The 23226-nt window shown below is 46.2% G+C and overlaps 2 protein-coding genes across 4 annotated transcripts in view; both read left to right on the forward strand.

Moving 5' to 3' along the window:
- Nucleotides 1-21479, forward strand: part of LOC147015187 (NADPH oxidase 2-like) — an 84517-nt gene extending 63038 nt beyond the window's left edge. Inside the window, exons 12-13 of the mRNA XM_085849741.1 lie at nt 18645-18769; nt 18898-21479. Of these exons, the coding sequence (XP_085705867.1) occupies nt 18645-18769; nt 18898-19015 (243 nt within the window). The 3' untranslated portion in view covers nt 19016-21479. The remainder of the gene's footprint in view (nt 1-18644; nt 18770-18897) is intronic.
- A 149-nt stretch (nt 21480-21628) lies between these two features.
- Nucleotides 21629-23226, forward strand: part of LOC147015188 (transmembrane protein 47-like) — a 46920-nt gene continuing 45322 nt past the window's right edge. The window contains exon 1 of one of the 3 annotated variants that reach the window (XM_085849743.1): nt 21629-22683. Coding sequence is in view for 1 of the 3 variants with exons in the window: in XM_085849742.1 (XP_085705868.1) it covers nt 22870-22888 (19 nt within the window). In the remaining 2 variants the exon portion in view is untranslated. The other 2 variants (XM_085849744.1, XM_085849742.1) reach the window with 2 other exon arrangements.

Below are 23226 nucleotides of genomic sequence, written 5' to 3' on the forward strand. Positions count from 1 at the left end.
TCGCTGCCATTGACCATTGCCACTCCTATGCCACGGTGAGGCGACAGGGTAGGATTTGTCCGAGACCTGAAAGTACAGTGTCATTAGGTATTCCATGTTCGAATTGTTTTAGTTTGAAAATAGTTTAAAAAAAAATAGTTTGCAAAGCATACCACCAAATTGAGATGTATTTTGTTGGCAAGCATGTTGAGTAGAGTTGAATTCCTTAACACTTCCAAAGGCCACACCGTTTTGACAATTGGAAACAAAAAAAAGTTGTACAATTTTTTTGATAAATTATTTTCGGAACATTTTTTCTTCAATAAATAAATAATAATAAAAATTGTCTCCATGTTCACACCTTTATGTCGTTAGCACCTCTTCATAAACAACATTGCTGAGGAAACGGTGCTTCTTTGTTTCCTCGTCCAGGGCAAGAATGCGGAGGCTGCTGGATCTGCCAATGTTTTGATAAATTATTAGTTTTAATGGCGAATTATTCAATTAGCGCCAACGTATTTTGCCTTTTCGCAAGGAAAAACACAAAGAGAAGAGAATAGAAAAAACCCGAAATGGCGAACGCGGCTGAGGTTCTCTTCCCCATCGGCCACGCCTAGGCAGCAACGTGTCCTGTCATTGGTTGGTAAATAAATGGCCGCAACAACGTGTCCTGTCATTGGTTTGGTTTGGTATATAAATGGCCATAATTTGGGAACCACTCACTCTCCCCTCCTTCTCTCTCCCCTTCTCTCTCCCCCTCTCTCACCCCTCCTCTCTTGCCCCTCTCTCTCACCCCCCTCTCACACCCCTCTCCCGTCCCCCTCTCTCACCACCTCCTCTCTCTCCCCTCTCTTGAATTGTGATGCCCCTCTCTCTCCCCTCTCTTGAATTGTGACGCCCTCTCTCTCGCCCCCCTCTCTCCTGCCCCCCTCTCTCCCCCTTATCTCCCCTCTCTCCCCCTCTCTCCCCCTCCTCTCTCGCCCCCACTCTTACCTCCCCTCTCACACCACCTCTCCCGTCCTCCTCTCTCGCTCCCTCCTCTCTCGCTCCCTCCTCTCTCGCTCCCTCCTCTCTCCCCCTCTCTTGAATGACGTGAGAGGTGACGTGACGCCCCCTCTCTCTCACCCCTCTCTCTCTCACCCCCTCTCCCCTCTCTCCCTCCCCTCTCTCACCTCCCTCTGTCTCGCCATAACTTGGGAACCGCTCGTCCGATTTAATATCAAACCTTGAAAAGGCACATCCGCGGGTCCCCGGCAATATTCCTGGCGAGTTTCAATCAGATCGGACCGGTGGTCGTCGAGAAACGGCGGAGACAGACAGACACATTGCTGGAATATTTTGTTAGCTTTGACCAAAACGTTGAAGGCATGACGTTGTCGCACCGACGAGTGCATTGGTATCACACAGTGCACAAACCGCGCGCGATTCTCAGCCCAAGGAGCTTTCCAGGCTGGATTTTCGAATCCCAAACATATTCCTCGAACAAAATCCAGGGAATGGAAATGTTGCAGAGCAAGCAAGAACTCGCTGAACCTGCTAATAGAAACAAAATATAAAACTAGAACAGCACTCGGTGGAGTGCATACCTCCGCCAGGCTGATTAGTTTACATTTTGTATCCTACCGATAGGTCGGATCTGGATCTGGACCTGAACCAAAATCTAATCTGCTTGTTCTTGTCACCAAACAAACTCATCCTTCTCGTTTTGTTCTAACTCGTCCACAGCTTTTTGAGATACTGTGCTATATATAGTTTTAGCTCTATCCCTCAATGGTGAAGAATCACTTAAAAAAATTATAGTAGCCGGATCCAGATCTTTACCAAAATCTAATCATTTCGTCTTGCCTTTTTGTCCACCAAAAACACACCCAACCTGTCCACCAAATTTCGGCTGAATCTGCCTACATTTTTTTTGATATACTGTTCACAGACAACCAGACAGACAAACAGACAGACACGGGTGAAAACAGAACCTCCATCCACCTTCAGTGGCGAGCGAAGGTAACTAGAAAGCATCTCAAAATTCAAAGCCCGCCCACATCCGCTTTGTTCTCAAAACTTCATGAAAACAACAGCTAAAAAAAATTGTAAATTTTATTAAAGAGCATTCTCCATATTCTCATAAAAAGGTCTGTTGAAAATTTGATTAGAAAAGCTCAAATGATTGCAAAACCCCATCTCCCACTGTATGGCGGATGGGCTAATAAAGGAACACAGAAGTGATTACATAATCCATCTGTCTCGGACAGGTGAATAAGGCCTATTTGTACTTACTGTGATTACCATTTTGACCCAATTATTAAATAGTTTTCTCCATATTCTCAAAATAAAGGTTTGTTAAAAATTTTATGAAAAAAAGCTGAAATCAGAACAATATCATATGTGATCACAGAGCGATTACCAAGGGTAAGCCTCCCCAGCTTACACTTGGCCCACAATCAAATGATGGCTATATATTTTTTCAGACCACCATTTGACCTTGAGCTTTAAGTCGAAAGGGTATGATATAAATTAAGCGTAAATGCACCTTACTCTGGCCTATCTAGAGAGGGTAATTTCGTTCAGATCTGACCAAACCTTAGTCGAGTTATAGTGAAAAATGTAAAAATGTCTATAATTAGATCATGACCTCAAAATTAGGTCAAGGTCAAAATGTAAAAATGTCTATAATTAGATCATGACCTTAAAATTAGGTCAAGGTCAAAAAAATTTGTCAACCCCACATACTTTTCTCATTATTGATGCAAAATTTCTTCTGAAAGTCCCAGCCTCCTCTTTGGTACAGCTCGAAAATCGGAAATTGGGAGTGCAGGAAGAAAAAAACAACTAAATGGTGGTTTATAGTACTCCTGTGGGTCTGAGAAACTCTGGGGTACCATTAAAAATTGGGGGCACAAATTGTACAAACAAACCCTACAATAGGTATCAGTCTTCTCCTATCCTATAGGGGTAGGCTTACAAAAGTTATGCCCTGGACAGACACAATGACACACACACAAAAGTAATTGCAAAATCTCATCTCCTGCGATGCGGGAGACAGACCGACTATAGTCTCAGACTGTCTTATTGTTTTTACTTTTGATCCTTCAATTAAAAAAAAAAAATTCAGAGATGACACATTTATGGAGAGTTGCTGACGAATAATGAATGACCTTGATATCTAACTTGTTATGTTCATTCGTAGGCAGGTGTAGAAAAACATTCTACAGTATCAACAGATGACAGTTTGACTTGTGAAGAGGGAAAGATACACACATCTGAACCATGTCGATTTTATGAACAATTCTTTCAGTTTTGATTCTTCAATTTTTTTTTTTGCTTCAGGGTGACCTACTTTAAACAGCACATATATATATATATATATATATATATATATATATATATATATATATATATATATATATATATATATATATATATATATATATCATTAATTGATTAATCGATAAATTTTATTGATTTATTACTTGCGAAAATCGAAGATTTTTTTTCAAGTATATTGGTTTTTTCGGTTAAAAATGAACATTCAACTTTTTCACAAAAATGTGTTGAAAATAATTGTGCAAAGATTCTGGCTCGCATTAAAGTTGGGTAGCCTGGTGTTGGCTTAGTGGTTAGGGTGGCGGCTTGGGATCCCAGTGTCCTGAGTTCAAGCCCCGTTGGCTGCTGAATTAACACCAGGGGGTTGACTCAGCCTGTCATCCTTCCGAGGTCGGCGAAATGAGTGCCAGTGTACTGGTCCCGGTGTATGCCCCAGTTAGAATAGGTGTACCATATCCCTGTGTGTCGTAAGAGGCGACCAGGGTTGGCGTCAGGAAGGGCATCCGGCCATAAAACATTGCCTCACAAAAAGCCAAACCCCTGCACAGCAGGGAAAAATGGCTGTAAAAACGGTCATTTTTTTTTTTTTAATTAAAGTTGGGTGTGAAGCAGAGAATGTTCAAAGCTCAGCACTATCTCACGGGCACTTGTATCACAATCTCCACTATCCACGATTACAACAGCAAGGGTGGGATTTTAGAATGAGATAAGGGGGGCAAAGGGGGCAGAGGGGGGTAATTTGCACAAGGCTGAGCAAGCCAATTAGACACATCAGAAACCCATCAGTGAACAGTGTGGAGCCGTCGAGCATGCCAGAGGTTGCTTGCGAGCCATGGGGGACTCGCAATCCACTTGTGTCGACGTAGACCAGTCGAGCAATGAATGTCAATTTCAGTAACTATACTCTCCGAAGCTTCTCCAAACATTTGTTCACCCCTACGGGGAAAGTATGACCATGGAACAGCAACCTTACAACAGAACAGGTGTAGATGTGTGCATGTGTGTTGTTGTCTGTTGTCATTCTTTCCTACTAATAAAGCATTGGTATGTAACACATGGTAAAATAAGAAAGTCATACATAAACAAATGTGGCAATGCCCAGTATAAAAGACTGGATTTTCACCATCATCAGAAAAAATACTGCAGGATGTGTTTGGATGCAACTGTTTCTCACCGCTGAGCGAGGAGTTGAGTGCAACACTGATCACCAACTACTATGTGTTAAGCTGAAGATTACAGGGAAGAAGGATTTCTGTAGACCCCTTGGTGGAAGCCTGGCCTAGGGAGATTTGATTTTTCAAAACTGGAATGGGGGGGGGGTGGAGGGAGCTGTCTATGATAATGGACAGAACAGAACACCACTAAGAGTGTCTTCCAGGAACTAGTTTCTATTAAAGCTAGAGAAACAATGCCAGATGATGGCACCACAAAGGGAAAGTGGAGAGAAATAAAGTTAGTGCCAACAGAAACAGCAAAGGCTACACTTGGTAATGAGCACCAAAACCAGCCAGCTTGTTTCAGAGACAGTGTAGGGACTCTTAAACCCATTGTCAAGTGCAGGAACCAACTTTACATGATGTGGCTCAGCTCTGGACAATATACTGACTGGCAGAGGTTTGCTAAGTTCAGCAGAGATGAATGCCTGGTTTGAGGTAAAAGTTGTGGTCGCCCAAAGAGGCAGTTTCAATGAAAAGATAGCTTGGTGGTGCATCAGGGATATCTAGCATTGGTGAAGGGGTCTGATGCCAGTGAAAACAGCCACTGTCAGAGATGAAAATTAAAACCCCTGCATCACATCCCACACAAAACACCGGCGCTGGAGGAGACATTTCATGAGCATTATGAAGCTTCGTTGACAATCCAGAGATGAATAATGTCAGATATGGTCCCACGCAAGAACAAATGGCGGAACTACCTTCAAAGGAAAAATGAAAGAAGGCTAAAGAAGGAGGCAGAGGAGAGAGGTCCGGCATTCTCCCAGAGATGGTGAAGACGGTATGCTGTGAGGATGACTCATTGGACATACTTCTTTGTTTTGTACACATAGTATGGAAAGGGAACGGAGTTCCTAAGGAGTGGGCTAATGTTGAGATGATACCCAATCCCCAAGAGGGGCAACCTCAGCGGATGCGACAACTGATGGGGCATCGCTCTTTTGGATGTAGTTGGGAAGGTGGTGGCAAGAATCTTACAGGAGAGGTTGCAACTGGCTGATGAGGAGCTACCAGATTCCCAGTGGGGCTTCAGGAAAGGAAGAGGCTGTGTGGAAATGTGATTTACCATGTGTCAACGGGAAGATAAGTCTTGGGAACATTGAGCCAAGACTTTTTTTCTTCACGCTCATCAAACTAAGGGAAAGTTATGACTCAGTATCCCATGCTGCAATATGAGCAGTTATTGGAAAGTTTGGTGCATCAGACCAGACCATGAAACTCATTCAGTCTTTTTCATCAGAACATTCAGCCTCGTGTCCTCCTTAGTAGGATCCATTTAGAAGATTGATGCAGAAAACGGACTCAGGCACAGTTGTATCATGGCACTCGTGCTGTTCAACTTGTATGCTTGCCTCAAAATGGAATGCAGGAATGCACATGTCAATGGTGTTGAAGGAGTATTCATTGTTGTGAAGTACTAGTATGACAAGAAGCTGTTTCGGAGGATTACATTTCATGCTGATGAGATACGGTTGAATGAATGCCAAGTTGTTGATAATGGCGCACTTCCTGCCACAACCATGTCAGGTTCTAAGAGAGCCATGCATGAATATCATTTGGTGAACGGAGCCTTTGGTCTGAGTGTCAGCATTCCTTAAACGAGTCTGTCAATAAGTTTACATATCTTAGATCTGTGACTGCAGCATTAGGAAAGATGTACCCTGATATTGACAGGCAGGTTGTGCAGGCATCCAAATATTTTAGAGCCCTGCACATGCTGGTTTTATTGACAAGAGACCAAAACATAGCAGGCCAGTGTGCTGTCAGTGGTTCTGAATGCTGGACACCACTAAGGAAACATCTAAAGAGACTGAATGCCTTACACTTGCATTCACCACCTTTCTTGGCATATCCAACAAAACATAATGGTCAGAGGGCATAACATCACGAGAACTGAAGTAAAGTTGGGGAGACCCAGAAACGATAACCATTAAAGTAACGAAGCGACTCCTGGAGTGGCGAGGCTATCTTGTCCGCCTACCTTGAGTGGTTAGGCCATCTTGTCCACATGCCAAACCATCACATCCCAAAGATAAGCCGGCTTAAGTAGTTGCCTTAGCCACAAGGCGAGCAAAGAAAATAGTGGAGAGATGTGATTTGCAAGGACCTAGTAATATGTTGCATGAATTGCTGCAGAGCTCAGAGAGAGACCAAAGCCTTTAAGATCATTGGAATCTCCTGTGATGAAAGCTGAGTCTATGGGCCTTATAACTGTCATCATAGCCAGATTGGTGTTCTCTCTGTCTTCTACCATCTCCTTTCTGGTCTTGCACTTTCTGTTCTTTCTGTGCTTTGTCCCATCCCCCGGGTTTCTGCAGTGTGCACGTTGCCCTCCATCAACCCCCTTCTGGTCAGGTCAGGTCAGGTATGGGAGCATGTGCCAGAACAGCACGTCGCTGCGTCCACTTTCCGCCGGTACTCCAGGGACCTCCGTCTGGCCATCCCCCAGGCAGATGCCAGGCCCATCCCCATCTCCTTGAGATAATGGTCAACCTGTTGCAACCATGAGGCACGTGGTCGACCCACTGGCCTCCTCCACTCATGAGACTCCCTCGCTGAGAGAATCTGGTGAGCAGGATCAGAGTCAGGAAAACGAGCCACATGTCCATACAGCCGCAACTGACGCTCACGGACTATGCAGGTAACAAATCTCATCCGAGTCTCTCTCAGCAACCGCTCGTTGGACACAAAATCCGACCAGCGATAGCCAAGGATTCTCCGAAGAGACCTGGTACCAAAGGAATTAAGTCTCCGTCTCAGATCCTTGGTCAGAGTCCAAGTCTCGCACCCATAGAGCAAGACTGGAAGTACCAAGGACCTGAAGACTCGGACTTTCGTCCTCCCGCACAGGTACCGGCAGCGCCACACCCCATGATCCAGTGAATCCATGACTCCCCAGGCCCGACCCAGACGTCTATTGACCTCTGACTCGCAGCCAGCAGAGACATGAATATCACTGCCAAGGTAAGTGAATCTCTCCACGACCTCAACATCCTCACCACAAACAGACACAGACAGGACAGCAGCATCCAAGATGTCACCGAAAGCCTGGATCTTAGTTTTGACCCAAGAAACCCGTAATCCCAATGGCTCCGACTCCTCATTCATCACCTCGAGGGCCCCCAAGAGGATGTCTAAAGTCTCCGCAAAGATGACTGCATCATCTGCAAAGTCAAGGTCCGAGATCTTGACATTCCCAAATGACGCACCGCAACTTGATCTCTCCGACATCCTCCCTAGAATCCAGTCCATACAAGTGCTGAAAAGTGTGGGGGCAAGTACACATCCCTGACGAACTCCAGTAACAACTGGAAATAAGTCAGAGATGGTACCACCACACTTCACAGCACTCTCAGTACCAGAGTAGAGTTCAGACATCAGATCGATCAGTTTTGGTGGCACCCCACGAAGACCAAGAATCCTCCAGAGGACATCCCGATTCACTGAATCGAACGCTTTACAGAGATCAACATAGGCTGCAAGCAGCCCCTGCCGAAACTCTCGTCTGCATTCGGTGAGGACACGAAGTGCAAGGATATGGTCAATCGTTGACCTCTTTGGTGTAAAGCCTGACTGCTCTGGACGCTGGTGCTCAAGCAGATGGTGGCGAACCCTATCGAGAATTATCCGAGCAAAGACCTTGCCCGGCACTGAGAGCAGCGTCACCCCTCGGTAGTTGTTGCAGTCTTGGCGATCACCCTTCCCTTTCCAGAGAGGGACAACAAGGCCCCTCTTCCAGTCAGTTGGGATGATGCCTGTGTTCCAGGCAGAGCACAAAACTGCATGCAACGACACGAGTGCAGCATTTCCACCACCCTTGAGAAGTTCGGCATGGATGCCACAGATCCCTGGAGCTTTGCCCCGTTTCAACTGGTTCACCGCAGCCCGTGTTTCCACAAGCGTAGGTGGACCACAGTTGATTTGAGGGTCAGCAACAGGGATTGTAACACCCTTGACGTCCAACTCGACAGTTGGGGGATCAGCCTGGTACAACCGCTCAAAGTAACCGGCCCAGCGGGCCTTCACTTCAGACTCCTCTGTCAAGAGCCTACCACTCTCTGCTCGAACTGTAGTACTCCGAGGGATGGGCTTGGATGAACGTAATGCGCGAATTCCCCTGTAAGCGGGACGAGAATCACCTGTCCACAGGTGATGCTCTACCCCCTCACAGATTCCTCGCACATAGCCCTCCTTGTCCACCCTCAGTGCACGTACAGTTTTACGCCTCAGCTCCCTGAACAGCTCAGCTCTGCCATTCAGCCTGGCCCTGCGACTCTGGTCAATGGTATCCAGTGTCCCTTGAGAGACAAAATTCTTCTTTGCCCTGCGGTGAGCTCCAAGGCATCCACCAGCAACATCAAGGATGGTGGTCTTGAAAGCGCTCCACAACTCTTCAGGACCCCCCAAAGCACCCAGACCCCCCAAGTGTCCACTCAGCCTGTTCGCAAACTCCTCAGCTACTCTCTCATCCCTGAGCTTGGCAACATCCAGCCTAGGCTGGGATGGTACCATTCTCCAGGATTTAAGGTGCAGCTTTAGAGTTGCTACAACAAGCCTGTGGTCAGTATTGAGGAACTGAGCACTCCGGTAGACCCTGCAGTTCTGGATCATCCTCCAACGACTGTCAATGAGGACATGGTCAATCTCCTTTGCCACACCGCCAGCGTTGGAATACCAAGTCCAGCGATGAGCTTGTGGGCGCTGAAACCATGAACCAGCCACTCTAAGTCCATGACTTCTTGCAAAGTCAAGGAACTTAGTGCCATTCTGGTTCATAGTTCCTGACCCATGGGGACCAACACACACCTCATAACCGTCCCTATGAGTTCCAGTCGATGCATTGAAATCCCCCAAGACTAGAAGTGTATCTCGTCTGGGGCACTGATCGACCACAGACTCGAGTGTGGCGTAGAATGCATCCTTCACGGTGAGATCACTCGCCTCAGTCGGAGCATAAACAGAGACCAGGGAAATGACACCTAAGGAGTGACGAATCCTTAATCTCATAATACGCTCGTTGACCGGTGTTACCTCAATTATCATTGGGGTCAGCTTATTGGACACAGCTATAGCAACTCCTTGGGTATGGTAACCATCAGAGCGACCAGACCAATAGTAGGTGTAACCACCCACCATTATCTCGCCACAATCCGGTCTCCGAACCTCAGAGAGAGCTGCAATCCCGATGTCCAAACGCTTGAGCTCAGATGATAACAGAGACAGGTGATCATCCTCTCTTAGGGATAGGACATTCCAGGCACCCACCCGAAGGGACCGCCTCAGGTTAACCCAAGGAGACCGCCGTCTGGTGGACGACACCTCAGCACCACTCCGACACACTCTCCTGCAATCTGACCCAGGGATGTTACCCCGTGGTTTCCCTCCTATCAAAGATTGGGGGTCCCGAAGGCTTTGCCCCAATCCCGTCATCCGGTGAGCTGCCCTGCGAAGGGAAGCTGCACAGGAGGTACTCCCACGGAGTGGGTTTTCAGATTTTTTTGCGTTTTTGCGTTTTGCGGAATGAAGGGTTTTACGGTGGCTGGAGTGCAAATCCTGCCACCAACCTCCTAATAAGAAGTGACCCAACTGCAGGAGGACATCCGCAGACACAGTTGGGCACTAGATATGGATGGCCGTTGGCTCACAAGGAGCTCCTCCGCCCTTTGACAGGTTTTGTTTTTAATCCTGCTGGGTGTCCATATCCAAACACCCTCCTCACCAGAAAACCTGGTGGGGGAGACGGTTTAGTCGCCGACAACCCGACCATGGAACAGGTTAGTACAGGTTTACATGGTACCTGTAGCAGGTCACAGATCGAACCTGACCTGACCCTTCTGGTGAAACTCCCAAAATCCAGCATCATTGCTCACCTCCACTTATTATTTCCTCTTTTTTCCTTACCTGTGGAACCAACTTCCATATCCTCTTCAGTCCCATTCTTCCCTCCACGTCTTCAAGACAGCTATTCACCACCATCTCAAATAACCCCCCACCCAAAACCATGATCTTTTCTCCCCTTCCCACCCTTCCCCTCCATTAACTGCTCTCCCCCTGCCAATTCCCCCTTTATTTTTGCCCCTTGGCTCTGCTGTTGTTATCCCCCTCCCACCCCACCACCCTCTCATTCTGATCCATTCGGTGTTGTAGCTCTTCCACAATCCTTGAAAATTTCCACCTGAAAAAGAAAAGGACAAAGAACTGCAGTAAAGTCAACTAGCTCATCAGCCACCAAACCAGGTATCATGCCAGCTGTGTCGGTGGACTTTCAAAGGGGGGGGGGGTGAGAGAAGAGGCAAAAGTGTATCTCAGAAAGACAAAGACCTATTGACAGTGAGTAGCAAGGAGCTGTCCTGTGTCCAGAATGCTGGAGATTATTTGCTAGCAGTGTTGAACTTGCACTTCATAGGTGTAGCCAACGCAATCGTGATCAGACACGACGGAGATCTTATCTCAACTCTTGGTCCCCCATATGTGGGTAGCAATAGCATGACTGTGTAATGGCAGCATGACACAGTAGCATGACATGATGATACTGGTGTGTGTGTGTGTGTGTGTGTGTGTGTGTGTGTGTGTGTGTGTGTGTGTGTGTGTGTGTGTGTGACATGTGACACATGATGCTTTATTTGAAAGGTTTCCTGCTGAAATCTGTCTGTCTTGGTTATTCCTGACATCTTTGTTCCTTTCCCATTTCTTTCTAATTTTTTTTTTTCACAATTCTCTTCATTCATTCTAATTCTTGTTTTTTCTTCTCTTTCACCTCTTTTACTCTCTTTTCTTCTCTTTCTTTATCGATGTCTCGAAGGAGAAGTGAATTCTTGCAGAAGTTTTTTTTTTTTTCTGGAAGGCCCACTTTGGCTGTGTCTGAATGGATTTGAGTGTAGCGGAGTAGCGGCTGAAATCCGAATCCTATCCAGGTTCTTCCTGATGACTCCATCTTTGCTTTTTCTTTCTTTGGGTTCCTTCTTGGTCTTCCGTTTCATTATCATATAATAATAACGATGCTAATACCTCTCCTGAGCTAAGTTCCTGGTGAGCTAAACTTGGTACTGTTGAATTGCTAATCATGTATTTACTTGGAACAAAAATTTGTGTCCATTTAATCCGAAAAAATTCCTGTTTTAATATCCTATCTTACCAGTATGGAGGAAGAAAAATCAGGACCCGGGAGTTTGATGTAGCTGTTCCAAAAGTACGACAGTTGGACCCCTTTAGAAAAAAATCGTGATGGACATGGAAATTAAAAATAGTAACACTTCTCGAAGCAATAGAAAAATATATAATAGTATACTGAAGTAGCACACACACACAACAGCAACAACCACAACTACAGCCACGACGACAGCGGCATCAACTACGCGTTGTAGAAGATCCTTTTACGCATGTTTCACTTCATTGTATATCCTCATTGAGACTCACAGATAGTCACGGAATATGTTCGTGAAGTGCAACATGCTATCTTTTGATAAAACCAATCAGCAAAGCGATGAGTAGGCCTGGCTAGTTGTCCTCCGCTCCTCCGGCAAGGTCGGAGATGGGGGACATTAAAATGAGCTCCGTCCGACCGACCGACCGACCGATCATCTGTCCATGTACGTTTATGTATAAGATATTTCAAATACCGTTTAACATTTTGCTTTCATATTTCAGTTATCTATTCCTCATGACATTGTCTCAAGCCGATTAGATCGTTTTCATACGACACAGATATATTCCTCATACCACCCAGAAGGCAGGACACCTAGAGTATCAGGTCCTTGTTTATAGTGTTGTGGTTGAGGAAATTCGCAAACCACCATTCAGGTCCCGTAGGTGAGATATCCCTGTAAGTACATGTGTAGTTAACCCCAAACCCGTTGTTTAGAGGGAATAAATGTGATTCTTTCAGGCTGCGACCCTTTAAGATAGCCGTTTTTCTGTTCTATCTTTATTTTGAACCAACCACGTCTCAACCGCCATCACACAACAACCACCAACCGCAACGCCGCTTCACAACAACAACAATGCCAACAGCCACGACCTTTACCTTCACAGCACACCATCCCGCAACCATCGCATCACAGCCATTCCAAGCTTCACCGTGGCCATGGACCACCACTTTAAACCCTCCACCACCTTCGCCTCTCCTTCTGCGGCCATTCCCGCACCACTTGTGAACGCCGAGCGTCAGGCTGTCCTGGCCTCGTGCGGGACGCGCGCCGAGCCGCGGGTGCAAAAAGCGGCCTTTCGAGGAGAAGTCGGATCAGGAATGATACACGCCCACTTCCGATCCGTCCTATCAGCAAGCGCGGGGCGATTTGGCCCCGCCTCCAGGCACGTCGGAGTAGAATCGATATATGCAAATTTGAGGATCAGGGGAGGTTCACGCCCACTTCTCCTCCGTCCAATGGGCGAGCGTGGCTCCGCCCCCGAGCTCATCCTGATCCGGAAATTTGCATATGGGTTCTCCTGCCATACTATAAAGCGCCGAGCGCGGGGCGAATTCAGTCAGTTTTGGGCTCGGGCGAGTTGGAGAGGTGTGGCGGCGGCGGAGTGTGGCAGCAGCAGTCAAGACGGGTCTGGAGGAGAGTCAGTTTTGGGCTCAGGCGAGTTGGAGAGGTGTGGCGGCGGCGGAGTGTGGCAGCAGCAGTCAAGACGGGTCTGGAGGAGAGTCAGTCTGTCGGGGTTCGGAGTCTGTCGGGGAGCTGCAGAGAGGGGAAGCCGGGAGCGCGGTCGAGGTCGCAGTGGAGTCGCTCGTCGCGGGACCCAAGCAAGCCAGCTATCCTCTTTCCCCAGAGCATCAACAATTCCCCCCTTTCCCCCCCCCCACGCTGAGATAGTGCGGAAAGGGGGCCCCGTTCCCACCCCATTCCAAGCAGTGCCAACGAAACCCGCGGAGGAGTGCGGAGTCGGGGCACCGCTGCCACATTTGCGGCTCATCACAAGACGGGTAGGCTCCACCCAGTCTCGTGCCCACAGGCCCCATCTGTCCCCTTGTATTTGAGGGTGGCCCTTTTCTTTTGCTTTTCAGTAAATGTGTTGTCAGCGCCGTCTGTAAAGTAAAACTGTGTAATTGTTGCCATGTGCTCGCGTAGTCGGTAGTATCTCTGCATTGTTGTTTCTTTTGTAACATCTGCTTTTGGTGCATAATTGTTGTAATTGTATATGTGTGCTTTCCGTGTGCCGCGGAATAAATCTGCCTCATGTTGAACTGTTTTTCCCGTTTCGCTTCGTCTTTTCTTTGGTTGAATCTCCATCTTGCTTCACGTAAAGGGTTGGTAGTGGGCTAAATACGCCCGATAATTAATCGGAACCGTCGAGGTTGACGATAACACCGCTCGGTTATCCCGATAGTACGGAACGGCTCGCTTAAAGTGGCCCGAGTCCGGAGTCGACCTGCGGCGAGGTGCGATCGCCAGGTCAACCCTCCGTGTGGGTACTTCGGTTGGTCAAATTTGGCGAACAACCCTATCCCACGCGGCGGGCCGATTGGCACGATCGTGGTGAGGCCGAAAGGCCCACCCGTGACTAGTTCCCGGCGTTAGTCCGAGAGGGTCACGACAGAATTGTCCGTCCGGTGGGTGACGTGCCGCGATTCGAGTTACGTGGCCGCTCGCACGCCGGCGGGCGCGAATTCGCAACAATATATTCAAAACTGCAGGCAATTCTGGTTCTGTGCTTGGGTAATGTAAAACCTTGGCTCTTTTGCCTTCAGATTATCTCCTCCACACAGGACATACTGGAGCTGCGTTTCCAAGACATTCTCAACCTTTATCTTATCTCATCAATATTACGTCACTTTAAAACTTCTTGGAAATTTAACCTGTTGTTCATAAACGTTTATTGTTTGCTCTTTACCTCTGCCACCAAATGTGGATGGAGGTTATGTTTTCACCCCTGTTTGTCTGTCTGTTCATTTTGAACAGGATATCTCAAAAAGTTTGGCACACGGATTCAAACGAAATTTGGTGGACAGGTTGCGTGTGTGACAAGGACGGATTGGTTCCATTTTGGTGAATATCTGGATCAGAGAGAGAGAGAGGGAGGGGGAAAGAGGGAGGGGTAAAGAGGGAGGGGGAGAGAGAGGGGGAAAGAGGGAGGGGGAGAGAGAGAGGGTAGAGAGAGAGGGGTAGCGAGGGGGAGAGAGAGAGAGAAAGAGAGGGGGAGAGAGAGGGAGGGGGAGAGAGAGGGAGGGGGGAGAGAGAGAGAGAGAGAGAGAGAGAGAGAGAGAGAGAGAGAGAGAGAGAGAGAGAGAGAGAGAGAGAGAGAGAGAGAGAGAGAGAGAGAGAGAGAGAGAGAGAGAGAGAGAGAGAGAGAGAGAGAGAGAGAGAGAGAGAGAGAGAGAGAGAGAGAGAGAGAGAGAGAGAGAGAGAGAGAGAGAGAGAGCGGAGAGAGAGAGGCGGAGAGAGAGAGGCGGAGAGAGAGAGGCGGAGAGAGAGAGAGGGAGAGAGAGAGAGGCGGAGAGAGAGAGAGAGAGAGAGAGAGAGAGAGAGAGAGAGAGAGAGAGAGAGAGAGAGAGAGAGAGAGAGAGAGAGAGAGAGAGAGAGAGAGAGAGAGAGAGAGAGAGAGAGAGAGAGAGAGAGAGAGAGAGAGAGAGAGAGAGAGAGAGAGAGAGAGAGAGAGAGAGAGAGAGAGAGAGAGAGAGAGAGAGAGAGAGAGGGGGAGAGAGAGAGAGAGAGAGAGAGAGAGAGAGAGAGAGAGAGAGAGAGAGAGAGAGAGAGAGAGAGAGAGAGAGAGAGAGAGAGAGAGAGAGAGAGAGAGAGAGAGAGAGAGAGAGAGAGAGAGAATGAGAGAGAGAGAGAGAGAGAATGAGAGGGGGAGAGAGAGAGAGAATGAGGAGGGAGAGAGAGAGAGAATGAGGAGGGAGAGAGAGAGAGAATGAGGAGGGAGAGAGAGAGAGAATGAGGAGGGAGAGAGAGAGAGAATGAGGAGGGAGAGAGAGAGAATGAGGAGGGAGAGAGAGAGAGAATGAGGAGGGGGAGAGTGAGAGAGAGAGAGGGGAGAGAGAGAGATAGGGGGAGAGAGAGAGAGAGAGAGGGGGGGGGAGAGAGAATGAGAGGGGGAGAGAGAGAGGGTGGGAGAGAGAGAGGGTGGGAGAGAGAGAGATAGGGGGGAGAGAGAGAGAGAGAGGGGGGGGAGAGAGAGAATGAGAGGGGGGGAGAGAGAGAATGAGAGGGGGAGAGAGAGAGAATGAGAGGGGAGAGAGAGAGAATGAGAGGGGGAGAGAGAGAGAATGAGAGGGGAGAGAGAGAGAATGAGAGGGGGAGAGAGAGAATGAGAGGGGGAGAGAGAGAGAATGAGAGGGGGAGAGAGAGAGAGAATGAGAGGGGGAGAGAGAGAGAATGAGAGGGGGAGAGAGAGAGAATGAGAGGGGGAGAGAGAGAGAATGAGAGGGGGAGAGAATGAGAGGGGGAGAGTAGCACGAGAGTAGCACGATATCTCAAAAATGTTCTGGCCATATTCGGATGAAACTTGGTGGATGAGTTTGGTTGGTTACAAGAACAAGATTATTTGATCTTGGTTATGGTACGGATACAGATCAGTGGGATACAAAATATCAACTGTTCAGCCTGGCGAAGGTATCCACTCCAAGCTGTTCTGTGCTAAATATTTTCCCCGATTAAAAAAAATATATATTGTGTTCGTTGATTTTTTTTCCTTCATTATTTTATTATGGAATGGTCACATGGTGGTGGTGGTGGTGGTTGTATGGCAGCTTAGCTGCCGTGGTAGCTATCATTTCTTGAAGCACGACTGTGTCACTGATGCAGTGCCCCTCTACCAGTACACACACTAGAACTGCTACTCATTTCACTGACCTCGGAAGGATGACAGGCTGAGTCAACCCCCCCCCCCCCCCGTGTATTAATTCAGCGGCCGACGGGGCTTGAACTCAGGACCCTAGGATCCCAACCCACCACCCTATCCACTGAGCCAATACCAGGCCACATGGTGGTGAATAATGCTTTTACAACTGGTATATGGAGGATGTATTGTCATTGTCTGTTAGTTTTCCTAGTTTTATAATACTGTTGTTATTGTTTCATTGCTTTTGGTGTCATAATGCAACTGACAAAGGATGCTGAAGCTCAAATCTTTCAGGAAAACGAATTCACACCTTCTTTATTAAAATATCCATCTATAATTCCAGCAATGTGTGTGTCTGTCTGTCTGTCTGTCTGTCTGTCTGTCTGTCTGTCTGTCTGTCTGTCTGTCTGTCTGTCTGTCTGTCTGTCTGTCTGTCTGTCTGTATGTGTGTCTGTCTGCGATCACCATTTCTCGACGACCACCAGTCCGATCTGATTGAAACTTGCCAGGTATATTGCCGGGGCCCTGCGGATGTGCCCTTTAAAAGTTTGATGTCAATCGGACGAGCGGTTCCCAAGTTACGGCCATTTTATTGATTTTTTTTCAGGGTTGGAAAGGTGTATATATCGCAGCTGAAGTGTCGTTCCACCTTATCATGCCATTTTTTTTCCCCCAAAGATATCTCATAATAATGATAACAGCATAATAATAATAATAGCACAATAATTGGCAGTAATAAAAAGAATAATGTGATACAATGACAAATGTCTGTCAACCAATAACGACCTATATATTGTCTGTCAACCAATAATGACCAATAACGTCTGTCAACCAATGACAGGACATGGTGCTATGACATCACGAATGACGTCACAATTAATGTTTATTTAATTTTTTCTTTTTTTTTCTTTTTGCACGATTGAGGTCACAACTCTTCTTCTTCTTCGTTTGGTATGACATCACAATCGACGCTCGGGACCTGAGTATGTGCCTTTTCAAGGCTTGATATTAATCGGACAAGCGGTTCCCAAATTACGGCCATTTATCTGTCAACCAATGAAAAGACACGGTGCTATGACGTCACAATTAATTTTTTTTTTTGCACGATTGACCTCATTCTTCTTCTTCTTCGTTTGGTATTATGTCACAATTGACACTGTGGACCTGAGTATGTGCCTTTTCAAGGTTTGATATCGTTCTTCATCCGTTTCAGCTGTTTCCCAAGTGTTTCCCAAGGTTTGAAAGCTGTTTTTTCCCAAGGTTCGAATTAATTGTTCAAATTATTAATTAATCCCAAAGTTTGAATTTTCCCAAGGGAAACAACTGTTTCCCAAGGGTTTGAAAGCTGTTTTTTCCCAAGGTTTGAATTAATTGTTGTGCTTGGTAGACATTTGTGAATATATTTACAGAGAGAGGGGCGAGAGAGAGGGGAGGGAGAGAGGGGGGTGAGAGGGGCGCCACAATTCAAGAGAGGGGGAGAGAGGAGAAGCCAGGGAGAAGGGGTGGGTGAGAGTGGGGGTGAGAGAGGAGGGGGGAGACTAGGGGGGAGAGAGGGGAGAGCGAGAGAGGGGGCGTCACAATTCTTCTTCTTCTTCGTTTGATATGACGTCACAATTGATGCTGGGGACCTGAGTATGTTTCCCAAGTTATGGCCATTTATGATACGGTTGGTCCAATCTAATTGAAAAAAATGCCCAAATCCAGTCGTCGTTTACGAGAGCGAAGGAACGAAGCTGCACATACGGGCACGCTCCTACGGGCACGCACCTGCGGGCCCGCACTAGTATATATAATGAAAATATACATCCACTATACAGTCATGGGTTGTTGGAACGGGATTTGATTCAAATTATTTTTCAGGCATTTCAAAGGTCACAAGTGAAAGGGCTTTATAAGGCAATCCTCGTCTTCTTATTCCTCTTCTTCTTCTTCTTCTTCTTCATCTATTTCTTGCATATGGCAGCTTGGCTAGCTATCATTTTGCTGGGGCACGACTGTGCCGTTGATGCTGTTCCCCTGGTAACAATACACTGATACTCATTTCACTGACCTCGGAAGGATGACAGGCTGAGTCAACCCCACCTGGTGTTCATTCAGCAGCCAACGGGACTCAAACTCAGGATCCTAAGATCCAAAGCCAGCCATCCTAACCACTAAGCCAACACCAGGCTTTAAGGCAATCATACAAGCTGTTGACTGCAGGAGAATATTTCAATTTGGCTCTTCTTATTCGGATTCCACATGGGCAGAATTCTAATTTAACAATCTGGATTCTTTTTGGTGAGTGTGAAAGGGGCATATAGCTTATTTACTGTGTGGTTACCTGTGGATAACAACCCTTTACAGGCTCTGCACATTGCGATGAGGCACGAACAGGAGACTGATGTCATTCTTGGGACAAAACAAAAGACGAGTTTTGGTCGTCCATCTTGGGACCGAGAGTTCTCTCGTCTTGTAGAGAAACACCAAGGGTAGGTTTGTAAGAAAAGTAGGAAAACTGACTGAATTTGCTTGGTTCTGCAATAAAAGCAGTTTGAAATAAAACTCAAACTTTTGGAATAATGTTGATGAAATCATTATTTGCCTTTCTCATCCACAGGGAGGAGGTCGGTGTCTTCCTCTGTGGTCCTCCGAAGCTTTCCGATGTTGTGAAGAAGAAGTGCTCAGGATTTTCCAAAAATCAAACAAAGTTCGTGTTTCACAAGGAAAACTTTTAACCAAACATTTGATTGAAATCAACCTTTCATTACCACTCCTACTGTAATCCTTTCTTTCTTTCTTTTCTCTTTCTCTTGCTGTCTTTTCTATAAGTGTCTTTTGTTCATTTCTTCAAGATCGTTGGAATCTCCCACGATTAAGCTGAATGTATGGGCCGATTACTTTCCCATCGCAGACAGGTCGGTGGTCACTCTGTCTTCTACCTCCTACTTTCTGGTCTTGCACCCTCTTCCCTTTCCGTGCTTTGTTTCCCCCCAAGTTTCTGCAGGGCAAACAGTCAGCATCAACCGCCTTCTGGTGAAATTACCTAAATCCAGGATTACTGCTCACCTCCACTCATTTGTTCCTCTTCCTCCCCCGCCCCCACCAGTGGAACCAATTTCCACATACTCTTCAATCTCATCCTTCCCTCTTGGCCTTCAAGATAGCTGGTCACCACCATCTCATATCATCCCCCACCCAAAACCATGGTCTTTTCTACCCTCGTTAACCTGCCTCCCCCAGCACACTAAGCCAACCTCCTTCCAAATTTTCAGTTTTTTCCTTTTTGAGAGTTTGCTTCTGCATCCATTCTGTCGACCCCCTGTATCTTCCCCTTCCCCTCATCCTTACCTGCATCCCTTATTTGTCAAAGTATCCTTCCATTTTGTTCTTTGGTCCTACTATTCATGTGTTTCCCTACTGGCTTTCTACTGTTCCAATTGTTCTGTTGTATCCTGATCCGTTCTGTGTTCTAGCTCTTCCATGAACCTTGACTTTGTATACAAATAAGTGGTAACTCCACGAAATTTCATTGCCTCTCTCTCTCTCTTACACACACACACACACACACACACACACACACACACACACACACACACACACACACACACACACACACACACACACACACACACACACACACACACACACACACACACACACACACACACACACACACACACACACACACACACACACAATCTACTGTATGTACATGGATGATCTAAAGCTCTTTTCACATAATGACATAAAATTGACAGAACAACTTAAATTAGTGAAATGGTACTCTGACAACATTCAAATTGAATTTGCCTTTGATAAGTGTGCCAAGTGCACATTCATACATGGTAAACCAATAAAAAACAGACAACATTAAAATCTACATCAACACAACACAGGATCTATACAATGAAGCATCATACAAATACCTTAGAGTCAAAGAGGGCCACCAAATATGTCACAAACAAATGCGCAAAACAATTACTAAAGAATATCTGCATAAAATGAGACTGATCCTGAAGACAAACCTCACTCTGAGAAACAACATCAAAGCTATAAACCAACTAGCAACACCGGTATTCCAATACATCTGCAGAATAACAGACAAGCCACAAGCGGAAATCAACAAACCAGATATCAAAACAAGGAAATGCTTCACAATCCACAAAATGTTCCATAAAAATCAGTGCATCCCGAGAATGTACCTGCCGAGACGAGGAGTTAGCGCCCTGACAGAACACAACCAAGTGCACACAGAAGAACAACTCCTGGATAGGTTGAGTATGTGAAAAATTCAACAGTGTACAGAATCCAATTTGGATTCAAACATGAAGGCAGCAAACCAGAGTAGGTATTCATAACCCACCTCACAAAAAGTTTCCAAAAACAGGTGCAAATGGATGATGTCACCCATGAAACCAAAACAGCCGCAAATACATCCCCAACAATTGCAAAAAAGACGAAAGAAAAATAGAAAATGAAATATCAACAAATATACATCATCCAACAACTGGGAGAACGACAAAAGAGCAGGGAGTTATAAAAATAATTGGACAGATTTGGAATAGACAAAGATGGCTCATTGGAATGGCTAAGAAGATGTCAGCTCAACTGGGATGGAGAACAAATCATAATAAATGCCCAAGACCATGGACACTGCACGGATGGCTCAAAAAAAAAATGGTGGAGTTGAGTGAATTGGACGGGTGTAGGTTTTGCAAGATAGAAACAGAAAGGAGGAGCCACCTCCTATCGGGATGTAAAAAACTTATGTCAGAACAGCTGTACACACAAATGCACAACAGATCTTGTAAAATAATCTGCTGGCACATCTGCAAAAACACTTTGATATTCCAGTTCCAGAAAACTCATGGAAACATGAACCAAAAGCAATCATTGAAAACAAGAAAGTAACGCTCACATACGACCTAATGATTCCATTGAACGTGAACACAGAAACCAAAGCATTGTGACTGGATACAGGACATGGTTACAACACAAAGAAAAGACAGGATTGTAAAATGAGGTTTCAATACCAAGTGATTTTGGTCGAAATAACGCAGAAATCAAGAAAATGACCAAATACCAAGACCTCAAGAATGAAGTGCAAAGATCCTGGAAGTTGAATAGATCCAAAATTGTACCAGTGATCACTGGACCAACGAGAATGATGAAGAACTTTTATTTGGACCCCCCCCCCCACAAACAAAAAAGTAAATTAGGTAAACTGTAAAAAAAAAATGTTCTGTTGTTTTGTTCTTCAAATATCAGGTCTGCAAAATGGGTCACCCAATCACTGGTTTGAGACAATCACAATTTTACTCATTAGAGTTCATCAGGGCATTGCCATTAAGCTCGGAAGCAATCCCTGACAGTTAACTCCATAAGCTCGTAGATCTACAGAACATGTCGCAAAGATATTCTGTCAATAATACCTTCATCGTCATGCCATGATTTTCACCGAGCGTTTTCTTCAGTTGGAATGACCGACGTACGAGGTGCTGAGATGTTTCTGATATTGCATACGGTAATGTGTTGCTATACAGTGCTATTTCTACTCATCTTGGGGGCAGTGACTATGCAAGGAGAGGACTTTGGTGACAAGGATATAGATTATTTGTTGGATATCTAATTAATGAATTAATTAATAATAGCTGCTTTGTGAAATTTTAGGAGTTGTGGTGTTTATTGCATCGCTTTTGCTTCCATTTCCTTCACTTTAAATTCGCTGATGTAGTATAATACCTCGGCACCTAACTCTCAGGGTGTTTCAGATGTTGATCCTTTCTTTATAACTTTTTTTTTGTTTTCGCTCTGGCAAGTCGCAGCCTGCATTTTGGATGGCTCGAAGGGTGAGTTGAAGGGGGGCAAAACAGCGTCAGATTCAGAAACAATTTTAGAGCGTCGAGGCTATGCCAAGGATAATGGGGCTATGAGACAGCGGCTTAGGTGGGTGTGGTGGTGATTGCACTAATGGATGTGGAGGATGAACAACGAAAGCGTCTGTTTTGGAAACGCATTCAAAGTTGGGAACAAGCTGGAATTGGTGGCATTTTGAGTCCGAGAAGGAGATATAAGCATCTGACAATGTAATACCATTGGTTTCTAACTCTTGTGGATCCATTGCATGCATGTACACCTAACTTGAAGGATGCTGAGATGGGTACGGTACAGCAATAAAGCACCAAATGAGGACAATCACAAACACTCCCACAACTTTCAGACTTCGTTAATGTCCTGACAAAGTCCCCGGGGAACCCCACCCTGCAACCTTGGTGGCTGCGGCCACACCCAGGTGACGGAATCGCTAACCGAGCGAGTCGATTCGCCGCCGCCCTACCTGCCCAGGTAGGCGTCTGATTCACGGAAGGTGCTGTGTTTAGCTGGAGCTCTGCACGCGTTGTTGGTAAGGAAGCCATTGCTGTGTCCGATCGATCGATAGATCTTGTGTACTTCCTCGAGTTGTGTCCTCGTCCATCCGTTTGGCATGTTGTTGTCCTGCTCGGTGTTTGAGATCATACATTAACTTTGGCCTGTGTGGTTGACACGACGTTTGCAATCCTTTATTTGCTCATTTTCTTGATGTGACTACATGTGGTGTCGACCCGGAGGTACTCACAGTACACAGTGTGTACATATACTGTTTACTCACGGTCGTCGTGCCTTTTTAAAAAAAATTAAAAAATGTCCGAAGCTTGTCCCAAAACGATGCATAATTTCTCGACACAAACTTCTCATTTCGTTTACTGCCAGGAAGATATCCCATCCAACGTCCTCTCTTTCCAGAGCATCGGTGCTGCCGAGGCACCATGTAGGCTGAGAGCACACTGGGTGGTTTGTCATTGCCTTTCCCAGCTGTAGTCTGGGCAGGGAGGTCCACCAGCTGTAACGTTAGCAGACGGGACACCCAGCTTAATAACGTCCCGTCCAATGACGGCACACTTTGTGA

Source organism: Eptatretus burgeri, chromosome 12 (genome assembly GCF_056783735.1).
Source record: "Eptatretus burgeri isolate ZD-2024b chromosome 12, Ebu_testis_v1, whole genome shotgun sequence".
Classification (NCBI taxonomy): Eukaryota; Metazoa; Chordata; class Myxini; order Myxiniformes; family Myxinidae; genus Eptatretus; species Eptatretus burgeri.